The 12,296-nt window shown below is 49.0% G+C and overlaps 1 protein-coding gene across 2 annotated transcripts in view; it reads right to left on the bottom strand.

Moving 5' to 3' along the window:
• PIK3C3 (phosphatidylinositol 3-kinase catalytic subunit type 3) overlaps positions 1 to 12,296 on the bottom strand; it is an 875,540-nt gene that overhangs the window by 198,645 nt on the left and 664,599 nt on the right. For both annotated transcript variants that reach the window (XM_078674734.1, XM_078674732.1), the window contains one exon: positions 10,938 to 11,106. In XM_078674734.1, the coding sequence (XP_078530860.1) occupies positions 10,938 to 11,106 (169 nt within the window). The remainder of the gene's footprint in view (positions 1 to 10,937; positions 11,107 to 12,296) is intronic.

Raw genomic sequence — 12,296 nt, 5'->3', positions numbered from 1 at the left:
TTCCGCCGATTCACGGAATGTGGGGGGTTTGATCGGCTCTCATAGGGTGGGGGCTTTGATCAACACGAGGGTCCTTTAATGAGGGAAACTTCCTACTGTACGGGGGGGCAATAAACAGTATCCGCAGAGCTTAGGTGGTGGCCTGGGAACGAGGAAGACAAACGGGCACACAGGAAAAGGGGGTTTGCATCAAAGGGCCTGGGACCATGAAAGGAATGAAGGGAAGTGTCGCGCTGGGAACAGGATGGGGGTCCGAGGCAGAGCCGCGCTGAAGAGGGGTTTATGACCCAAGACCTGTGAGAGCGGAGGGGGGTTGTCAGCGCGCGGGGGGTTGCCTGCGAGGTCGGGAGAGAGAGAGAGAGACGCTGGCTATCGGCGAGGGGCAGGGAGGCCATGGTGCACAAAATGGCTGCCGCTTACGCGCACGAATGGGCCCAAGGAGAGCAAGATGGTGCCGATAATGTTGACATTTTCAGTCTAACCTTTAACAGTCCTCCCTTTTCAACATATCTAGCCAACTTGCCTACTCAATGTCAATCTTCATCAAATTCCCAACCTCGGCATCATATAATGCTCCCATGCGTTCGTTTCCAAAGTCCACGGCCTTAGGGCAAATACAGTTTGCACATAATGAACACAGGGGTGGCAGACATTGAATTCCTAAGCATAGGCCACATATTACTACTACAGGAATTAGGATAATGGTGAACAGTCTCCAGCCCCAGTTCTTAACGGTGTTCCAGAACCAACCACCAAGCGACCATTCTTCCTGATCCTGGTGGACTTCTGAAGAGAGTCTGTGAAGGTGTTCGATGGCTTTGTACACTGAGGGCGAGTTCTCCGGTATGTATGTACAGCAGCTGGACCCAATAATGCGGCATGCTCCACCACGGTCCGCAAGAACCACATCTAGGACAAGGCGGTTCTGTAGGGCCACCAAGCGGACCGCTTGGAGCTCGGCGGTGTTGTTGGCAAAGATACCAGCTGTGATGTTCATTGTTGTCTCAACTGCCTGAGTCAAATGTCGGATGGCACGGCTGTTTGCCATCGGGCCCCAAAGAGGAACAAGTCCCTTCATAGCATCGAGGAACTGCGCTCCTGTTGAGTCGGCTTGCTCAATGTCCTTGGCTCGTTTTTGCCTATGATGATTCGCTGGGGCCACGTAAGTCGGAGGAAGGACGAAGGAGATGAAACAAGTGCCCCCCCAGCCTTTGGGGAGCCAGGTGTAGGCCTTTGTGCCGCAGACGAAATACATGTTTGGGGACGACACAAAGGAAGGTGGATCCGTGGTGTCCAAAGTTCTGGTAAACCGGCAAGCACTGCGGCCCACCAGCTGTGTCCCATGTCCTTCTATGCACATGTGGCCTGTGACGTTGATGACTGATAGGGCCACAGTCAGAGTGGCAGCCGTTCGTTTCCGCAGGTAGGAGAAGGTGGGTCTGGTTGGGTTGTTGAACACCTGCATTTCAATTCGTTCTTTAGCAGGGATGTCCATGTGGATGGAGTCGTTGGAGGTCTGTGGGCAGAAGTGTGTCTTTGTTTTGTTTCGCCGGACCCCGTGGGAGAAAGGCGTTACGGTTTTTCTGGAGGTGGCATTGTCCTTATAGCTTTCTTGCAGGAGGATCAGCCAAGCAAGGCAGGAGCCATGAACCGAGAAGGGTGAGGGGATGAATGGTATCGAGTGTCCAGTGGCGTGGGTAGCAACCCACAGATCCAGCAGTTGGTGGCATTGGTGGCAAGATTGTGCTGGTGGAGGAGCTGTACGAAAGAGTTACTCCAAAACTCCTTTCGCCTCTCTCTGAGTTGAGGGGAGAGCGAAATCAGATAATGTTCCTTCATGGTGGTAGGCTGAGCAGTGGTCAGGAATGTTTCGTGAGCAGGTGCATTTTCTTCCACAATCCAGAGTGTGGTCATGAGGAGAAAGCAAAAAAGGATTGCGATGAAGAGTGCAATTGTCTTTGAGCTGTGGAGTCTGTCTGTTCTTGGGTTTCTGTAATGGGTATTTCCTGTTGTCTATATCATCTTCTTATTTGGCGCTTCCATCATGTTCTTATCTGGCGCTTCCATCATCTTCATTTTCAAGGTGCTCGGTAGTGGGCAGAACCACAGACTTAGTTTAGCTTCTCTCCAGGCAACCCTTGATTGCTTTGGGTCACCGTTTTGAGATTCAACTTAGTTTGTGGTCTACTTAGCCGAAGCTCCCTCCTTTCGACGCAGGAAATACCCTTCTCTGGATGGCACAGTGGGATCAGAGAATTTTGAAAGTTCAAGTGCTTCGGTATCAGGATAGCAGGTTAGTGACGGTCGGTCCTTGTTCAGGAGCTCTTCTTGGTCGTCGATGTTTTCTGTCGTGGCCAGGGTCGGGGAGACCTTCTTACAGTGGTGCGCGTGCAGCCAATGCCTTTTCCCCTCCACACGAAGAGCCGTCCGGGTGGTGATTAACACTTGCACCGGGGTTCCAAACTCTTCGTCCGCTGAAAGTTTCGGATCAGCACGAAATCCCCGGGTTGGATGGCGTGACCCGGACCCCTGGAAGCATCGGGGATGGCCTGCTGCACCTGCTGATGAATGACAGACAGAGTTTCAGTCAATTTATACAGATAATCAGACATTAGGACGTCCGGGACGTCATGAATGGAGGTTGGCTTTGGTGCAGACCAGATACTCATGGGTCGGCCGAAAACAACTTCATAAGGGGTTAAGTGATGTCTGGTGGGGGTGGAACGCATCGATAGCAATGCTAGTGGGAGGGCGTCTGGCCATTTCAGACCCATGGTAGCTACTATCTTGGCCAGTTTAAGTTTTAGTGTGGCATTGTGTCGCTCAACAAGTCCAGCGTACTGGGGGTGAAAGACTGCATGAAATTTCTGCTTGATGCCCAACCCCTTTAAGATGAACTGGATGACTTCGGCTATGAAGTGGGGGCCATTATCGCTCCATAAAATACGACAAAGGCCGTAACGGGGGAAAAACTCCTTTAACAGTACTTTTGCGGTGGCCATAGCAGTGTTGTCACGGGTTGGGTATGCTTCCACCCATTTGCTAAAGGCGCACACCACGACAAGTACATATTTCAGGCCTTGGCACCTATCTAGCTGGATGTAGTCCATTTGCAGGACCTCAAATGGGTGGTTTGGGACCCCAAATCTTCCCCGGGGCACTACAGTTCCCTTCCCGGGGTTGTGTTGCAGGCATATCAAGCATTGTTGGACCAGACGTTTGGCGGAATCTGTGATTTTATCATTGTGCCAAACCCTGGAGACAAGTTCAATCATGGGGGCTGATCCTATGTGGGCAGGGGAGTGTGCCATAGCCAGTATGGGAATCAGGTACGAATCGGGTAGCAACCATTTGTTTGTGTCTTTTGTCCGCCAGCAGCCTTCATCATCCTTTAATCCCACCCGTGTCCATTCAGTCAACTCGTGTTGTGTGCTAGCCGTTTGAATGTCTCTAATAGTGTCTCTAGCGTCAGTCCATTTTTCTGCTTGTGACCTGGTCACGTACATATGTGTTGTCGTCCTATTTTCAGCTGTCGTTCGGGCAGTGATGTCGGCTAGCGCATTTCCCTGCCCAATGATGTCTGTCACCTTTTTGTGTGCCTGCCATTTGACGACTGCAAGCTTGTTGGGGAGAAGGACGGCCTCGATCAAGGCGGAGACTAGATCCCCGTGCAAAATGGGGGTGCCGTGTGAGGTCAAGAATCCCCTTTCCCTCCAAAGGAGCCCAAAATGGTGAACCACTCCAAAGGCATACTGGCTGTCGGTGTAAATGTTCGCTGTAGTTCCTGTTGCCAGGATGCAGGCTCGGGTCAGGGCAATCAGTTCCGCTGCCTGGGCAGATCGTTGCGTGATACGGGCTGTCTCAACTACAGTTCGGGCCGTGGTGACTGCATAGGCAGCGGAAGTGGTGCCATCGGGGAGTTTGATGCAAGAACCGTCCACCCACAGCTCTCCGTCAGGGTCAGGGAAAGCCGTGTCTCTGAGGTCAACCCTACTTCTAGTCTGTTCGTCCGTAAGAGTCACACAGTCATGTACAGGGTGCACGTTGGGATCGTTCTCTGGCAAGGGTAACAGAGTTGCCGGGTTCAGTGTGGTGCATCTTTTCAGGGCGATATGGGGTGCAAGCAAAGTCAGTTCGTATCCAGTCAGTCGTGCACTCGTCAGGTGTTGCGTCTTGGTTTGGTTCAGGAGGGTGTCGAATGCATGGGGTACCAGTACCGTGAGGGAATTCGAAAGCACGACCCCCTCACTCTGTCGGATAGAGGTCGCAGCAGCAGCTACGGCTCGAAGGCAGGCAGGCAGGGCTCTGGCTACAGGGTCAAGAGTGGCAGAGAATTAAGCGCACGGTCGTTGCTTAGGGCCAATGGCCTGGGTCAGGACAGATAAAGCGCACCCCTCCCTTTCGTGAGTGTAAAGGGAGAAGGGCTTCTTGTAATCAGGGGTACCTAGGACGGGGGCTGAACAAAGGGCATCTCGTAGTTCCGTGAAGGAGGTTTGACACTCAGGGGTCCAAGGGAGTGGGAAAGGGACGTCTTTACCTAGCAGAGAAAGCAGCGGTTTCACAACGAGGCTAAAGTTTGGTAACCACTGTCGGCAGAAGGAGGTGAGGCCTAATAGGGAGCGGACCTGCTTCTGGGTCTTAGGGACAGGAGTATCTAGAAGGGTTTGGATTCGATCAGGAGTGAGTTTTCTTCCTTCTTTGGACAAAAGGTGGCCTAGGTAAGTGACCTGGGGTTGGCAGAATTGCAACTTCTTCTTGGAGACCTTGCGGCCATTTTCCGCAAGGAAGTGCAGGAGTTGAATGGTGGCTGTGACTGCTAATGGAGCGGTGTCGGCGGCTAAGAGGATGTCATCGACATATTGCACTAATACCACTCCGTCGGGTAACTGGACTTGATCCAGTTGTCTCTTGAGGGCCTGGCTGTAGATGCTAGGGCTTTCTGTGTAGCCCTGGGGTGCTCGGCAGAACCTATATGAGCGGTTTTTTAGGGTGAAGCCGAAGAGGTATCGGCTGTCTGGGTGGATGGGGATGGAAAAGAATGCGTTTTTGAGGTCAATGACAGTGAAGGTGGTGGCAGTAGAAGGAATCAAAGTCAGGATGGTGGTGATGTCCGAGACCACAGGGTACTGGGGTACCACCACTTTGTTGATCTCTCGAAGGTCAATGATAAAACGGTATGCTTTCTCATCTCCCTCTCCCTGTTTCTTGATGATGGGCAAGATAGGGCTGTTGCAAACGTTGCTAACTACTTCCTCTACCACTGCTGCGTCGACTAGCGACTGAATAATCTTTACCAATGCCTTCTCGCCCTCGGGCGATATCCGATATTGTGGAAGTTTTGGGAGAGTTGCGTCTGGTCGGACAGTAATGTGCACTGGGTCGATCAACATGCGCCCTACGTCCGAATCCGCCTTGGCCCACAGATACGGAGGCAGAGGGTCAAGCAGGGATGTGTCAGCGTCGGTGATGGAAAACATGCGTCGGGGAGGGCAATGTCTAAGCAGGACAGGGTTGTCGTAAAGGAAAACTCGAACTCCGTCTTGAGAACATCTGATCGTCGCTCGGAAGTGTTTCAATAGGTCAAGTCCCATAATGGCGTCAGGGCTATTGGAGGAAAGCAAAAACGTGGTGTCAGTGGTGTTGTTTTCTACGTCAAAGAGGATCGGGGCGGACAAAGGGTTAGTGGAGGGCGTTCCATCGAAACCTGTCGATGTTATAAGTGAGCCAGACAAGGGTGCCCCCGGAATCAGTCGTTTAGATAACGCACTACGTGTTGCGCCAGTGTCTACCAGAAATGGAGACTTGGTACCCAGGACCTTAGCAGTGACGTAAGGGCCTTGCTGGTCAACATAGAGCTCGACTGGATCCCTCCCTTGCCCTTGGCAGTCCTATGCAAAGTTGTGGGTGTCATCATAGTCAGATTGTTGGTATTGGTTCTGTCTGGGTCGATCAAATGTATTTGGTCTGCCTGATCTGTCGTTAGTCGTGTCATTTGGGGGCCCTCGCTGTTGTCCCTTATTTCTCGGCCCATTTGCTACGTCCTTGGGGTCTTTGTTTCTGATCATGTCCAGAAGAACTGGGCACTGGGATTTCCAATGGCCAGTTCCTTTACAGAAAGCACACTGGTCCTCTCTAATGTCTGTACGTCCACTGTGGGGAGTCGAGGTACGGTCCTGGGACTTAGGGGCGTTCGTCTGATAGTTTCCCCGGTATTGGTCTCGTCCTATAGTCACCCCTTGCAGCTGGGCCATCATCACCCTCTCTTTCAAGTCCTTCTTCTTTCTCTCTGTTGCCCTATCGTTTTCATTTTTCTGATGTTCATAATATTGGGCCATCGGAGGATAGCCGTAGGTTTGGAGGCTGCCCAACTACTCTCGCTAGCCTGCAGTTTCTGGGAGACCTCGGATGACAGACCCTTAACATAATTCTGGACAAACAGATGGTGTCCGGTTGCAGTGGTCATGTCCTGGCCGCTGTAATCGGAGAACACCGTTTCGAACCGGGAGAAGTATTCCGATACGTCCTCCTGGGGTTTCTGGCGACAAGCCGTTACTATCGACCAGTCCACTTTCTTTTCTGGAATCAGGGTTTTTAATTTCTGTACGATTTTATCTGGGAGGTCTAAAATGGATTTCAAAGGCTTTTGTCCCGGTCCTCGTTGTTTATCAATTTCCTCGAGTTGTGTCCAGGTATGTCCGAGCAGCTCATGGTGGTCGACTTTCCGGATTTTCTTCCACACATCAGCTGGTAGACATAACCCGAAAAACAAGTCGATGTCAGCCAGGGTCATAATCGTTGAACCTAGGGCTGTACCCAATTCAGTATAGAAGGCAGTGGGGTTTTTACGTAGGTCAGGTAGAGATTTTCGGAATGTCAGAATCTCTTGTCGGTCCCATGGCTGGTAGACCCAGTTGTACACTACTCTTCCTTTTGCATCTTGGTGGTTTGCATCATCGTGAGTCCCTGCACCTCGTGGAGGAACCCAGTAAGGGGCAGCCTCTCGTATTGGCATCATGGCGCTAGGTTGCTCAGCTTGTGGTTCGGTCGCCACGGATGTCGTGGGTTTAGTTCCCGATTCTCGTTCAGTGAGGTGGCGGAAAACCTCAAGCGTACGCGTAAGGAGGTCCGTCACATCACACTCGCCCTCATCCCCGATATCGACCTTCCGGTACAGAGTCGCTAGGCTCTCGGGACCTTGGTCTCGATATCGGTCCTCGTATGCGTTCAAGACATGGTAACACAGTCGTACAGTAAAGTGTCGTCTGTGACTCCCTGTATATGATTTAAACATATCCGTGATGTACTCTTCACCTTCCTTCCGTTCTACCAGTGTTCTTACTATCTTGTCGATCCCTGTTCGCTCATCTTTGCTTAGTCTGTTTATTCTTGCGGAACCGGCCCCTCGGGTCTCAGGGTCGCCCAACGTTGTCGTTTGCGAAGTATTTGGTACAAGGGGTTCGGCCGGCACAGAGACCACGGGGGCCGAAGCTATGGCACTACCCTCATTTGCACCTGGGGGTGGTGGGTGTTGTGCTAAGGGTTGGGAAGGGGCATATGGAGGGGGCATGTAGATGGTCGGAGGGCCTAACAGCAGATCATCGCTCGCTCGTTTTTGTCTCGAGGATAAATCAGGGTAGAGCATGGAGGGCGTTCTAACCGGGCACTGGCTTGATGTTTCCATTTCTAGTTTCTGTTTGGCTTTCTCTCTTTCCTTTATCTCTCCTTCTAGTTTCTGAGCAGCTAGGTGGGCTGCTTTTCGCAGCTCTTTTTCCAACCTACTCTCAATTTTCCTTTTACGTTGTCCAGTTTCTTTGCGCCACATGCCGAAACTATCAAGCATAGCGGGCGTGGTCTTATTTTTACCTAGGGCTGTTTGTAGCGCGTTTATTTTGTCATTATCTAAGGATCCTATCAGTGGCCACTGACTTTCTCCATTCTTTTTCGTATATTTATGCCACAGTTTGTTATAGGCTATAGCGATCAATCCATGCTTCATGAACATGTCCTTATTAGGGGTGCCTTCCGGTGGAGCCGGATGGTTCATCTCTAATAAGCGGTCCGGGCTAAACAGGCTACCGATCAGTGGGGAGAAGACAGACATGACGGCTCGCAACGAGGGACAAAAAGTCAGCACTGCCTATCTTATCACTGTGTGCAAAGACTAGACAGAATATTTCTATTCTACGTTGTTTGCAGGCAGTGAATACCTCATGAACCAATAAAAATAAAAAAACAATTCAGTGGGGAGAATAAGTAGGCTCGCAAAGGTCTGCGTCACCTACCCTTTCACTATCTGTAAAAAGGGGGGGGGGGAGGGGCTCTTTCCTGTTTGCAGACAGAGAATCTCCAGAAAAACAGTCTGTGAACAATAGTTCAGTTTCAAGTAATTAATCAGTGGGGGAGAAAGATAGACACGACAGTTGTATTACCTATCCTCCACCGTTTGCAAAGGGAGAGCCTGTTGTTTCTCCGTTTGCAGACAGAGGATCTCCAAATAAATTAACAAAAGAGTAATACTAGTATTTTCTAGACAATTCAAATGACCATTTCGTAATTCGTCGTGTTTGCACGACCTTACCCGGACCGCATGGACAGTTTCTTGTCTTCCGAATCCAGCGCCCGATCGTCCTCTTTTCCTCGTATTCCTCGCGGCACTCCTGATGGTTCCCAGTCAGGACCGTAGATCACTCGAGAGAGGTCTGTTCGGAACCAGTGAAGTTCGGATGATCGGCTGTCAGACGAGGGTCTATCGGACAGGCGCGCTCCCGATCGTTGCAGTCGTTCACTCTGTCGTCAGGACCTCTCCCACTGGATCCACGAGTCACTGATGGGCCCCACGTTTGGGACGCCAATTGTTAAAGGTCAGGCTACCAACCGAATTAAAAGATCCTTAAGTATTGCCCGGCGGTGTCGCCTCTTAAACCCACAAGATATTAACCAATGAAGAGGCAGGCGCTGGAGACTGGAAGGCAGGAAACAAGGGTTTTTTTTATTCTCTCCGGAGGAGAACACATCAGTTCGGACAGCAAGTATCATCACGAGGTGCTCTACCCGCATCTCTGAGGCCTGGCCTCTTATACACAGGTTTATTGCTTTATTACATACAACACATTCTTGGCAATGCTTTGATGTACGGAAAGACATTCTCGGAACCCCCGCTCCAAGCCCGTTCCCACACACATATACAGCAGAAGTCCCCACCCCGGTCACAACAGGTGATGATTATCGCGCAGCTGGACATTCCGCCGATTCACGGAATGTGGGGGGTTTGATCGGCTCTCATAGGGTGGGGGCTTTGATCAACACGAGGGTCCTTTAATGAGGGAAACTTCCTACTGTACGGGGGGGCAATAAACAGTATCCGCAGAGCTTAGGTGGTGGCCTGGGAACGAGGAAGACAAACGGGCACACAGGAAAAGGGGGTTTGCATCAAAGGGCCTGGGACCATGAAAGGAATGAAGGGAAGTGTCGCGCTGGGAACAGGATGGGGGTCCGAGGCAGAGCCGCGCTGAAGAGGGGTTTATGACCCAAGACCTGTGAGAGCGGAGGGGGGTTGTCAGCGCGCGGGGGGTTGCCTGCGAGGTCGGGAGAGAGAGAGAGAGAGACGCTGGCTATCGGCGAGGGGCAGGGAGGCCATGGTGCACAAAATGGCTGCCGCTTACGCGCACGAATGGGCCCAAGGAGAGCAAGATGGTGCCGATAATGTTGACATTTTCAGTCTAACCTTTAACAAGGCCACTGAGAATCATTAGTGCATGGGCCATTGATGATGATAACTGCACCGGTCCCACTGATGCCTCATTAAAGCCTGGAGACATTAAGGATACTAGTTCCAAAGGATAGTGATGTTCATTACTGCTGGGGGACAATATTATTGTTCTGTACTGCCGGTGTCATTTATACTCACTACTGCCTGGGACCATTGAGTCCCATTGCTCTGGGAGGCTGCTGATGATTATTGGGACAACGCTACAACCATTACTGCTTATTAATGCCCAAAACACTGAGGGTTCTAACTTCCTGGGTGAACTGATTCTCATTAGTGGCTGAGACTTTCTGGTTCATTAGTGGCTGGGACTTTCTGGTTCATTACAACATGGATCTATAATTAATGCTTGTTACTAAATGGGGTCACTAATGCTCATTAGGGCACCTATGTGTGAGGCTATTAATGTTCATTACTGCTGCTCCATTGGTGATCATTATTGCCCAAGCCAATATGAAATATCACTCTTGGGTGCACTGACATATATGCCCAGAAAAAAACATGCAACTTAAGACCTATTCCTTTTAGAAGGTATTTGTCCTCGACACACCGAAGCAAGGAGATTTTGTGTTTTTAAATAGAAACTTTAGTTAAAGTTTAGTTAAGGCTAACCAGGGGCGAACAGTGACTACAACACAGACCTTTGAAGGTTGGTACATTGACCAGTTAAGGCAGTAGTTTAAACTTAACTTCCTCCTCTGCTATCTACTGTTTACACGCCACACATTGGTTTACATGTACAATGCCACACTCCATCACTAATTGTATCAGTAATAATGAAGTCACTACACTTTACAAATGGATGCAGCTACAGCTTGAGCAGGATACAATGTTGAAGACTAGCAATACTACACCCAACATACAATCATATATTGCTACAAGAGTACATCATAATGTAGAATGGCACGTCATCAGCCTTCTATCTGCACATTGTCATTCTTTCACCAAATAACACTACATACCTAAAGCAAAAACAGTTATGCAATTAATAATTTAATATATGCCCCACTCCACCAACTGAATTGCATTAACCAAGTTTTAGACTCAGCAGCAAATTCACTCAGTCGTCATATGCTGTATACATTATCTGTTTATGTGTCAGTACAAAATATGTCTTTACGATAGCTCACACTGGACAGAACACAAGCATCTGAAGCATAAGTTTCCGTACCTGCGTAGATGCAGAAAGGCTGTGTAACACTGCTTTCGGAAGGCTTGGTATTGCTCACTCTGATGGCCTCCCATTCCTTCAACCATTTCTTTGTTTAATTTCATTGGGGGTGGCAAAGGTTTGGGGTCCCGCCCCAGAATGTATCCAAAATCAATGTGAAATAGCTTGCCTGTGGATTATCAAGGCACATTAATAGACTTGAGAAGCACAAACACACCCAATTGGTTTTCCAAACAGAACAAGATTTTTAAATGTAATATATTATTGAGAAAAGATATAGAATACAACACATTGGTATATCATACACCGATACAGTTTAAAGCATAATATTGAGCTATTCAAGAGCTGAACTTTAAGATATACACTGGAATTTAAGTATATCTGATGTACCTAGTATAAGGAACCTATATCTTATAAAAAAAATGAGTACTTAGAGAGAAGGAAAAGAGAAAAAACATGGAGGCGAAACAGGGAGAAGAAGCAGATGAAAGGAAAAAAAAGAGTTGAAAAGGAGAAGATCAGCGCTGGAAAGTGAGACATTTGGAACTGATACCTTCTCGAGCCTATTATGGCCGGGTCATGTTGGACAATCCACAAAGTGGCTAAAGAAAGACATTCATGGTAGTTTGGTTTTCTGAAGACATGGATCAATTGATTTATTGGATGCGTACAAGGAGTGTGCTTTGTGAAGTGTATCGTTATTAGCACTTCCAACAAAGCAAAGCCATGCCCACCAAGAGAGAAAGGAGATATTGGTTGAACTTTTCCATTCTGCAAGTATTGATTTTATTTAAATTGCTATTAGCAGGGCTATCAGAAGAATGTCGGGTAAGCTGAGTTGTGGGTCATGACCATCAGCAAAAATGCTTAGGAAGGTGGTTTAGAGACCTTTTTATGTTGAAAATTTTTCGGATAAGGGATTGAATTTGGAGCCACAGTGGAAAGACATATTCACAGTTGAATAACATGTGGTACAAATCGCCGGTGTCTGAGTTGAGGTTCTAACAGAGATCACATAGGCCCAACTTATAGAGTCTATCAGGTGTTCAATAAGCATTATTGTTAGAAATCGGGGTCTCTAGTTGGCAATGGTTTGCACCTTTGTCCAAATAGGGACCCTTGCTTCTAGTCAGGGAAAGGGGAATACACTCCTAAAATATCCCCTGCTACACCCCCTTGGTAGCTTGGCACGAGCAGACAGGCTAATCTCAGAGGCAGAGTGTAAAGCATTTGTGAACACATACAGCAATACATTGAAAACACTACATTTGGACACCACACCAGTTTAGAAAAATAGGTAATATTTATCTAGACTTACCACAAGACCAAATGACAAAAATCCACAATACAATATCAAGA

The sequence above is a fragment of the Lissotriton helveticus genome, chromosome 2_1 (genome assembly GCF_964261635.1).
Source record: "Lissotriton helveticus chromosome 2_1, aLisHel1.1, whole genome shotgun sequence".
Lineage (NCBI taxonomy): Eukaryota > Metazoa > Chordata > Amphibia > Caudata > Salamandridae > Lissotriton > Lissotriton helveticus.
Note: the sequence above shows the minus strand (reverse complement) of the source record. Positions and strands in the feature narration are given on the sequence as shown.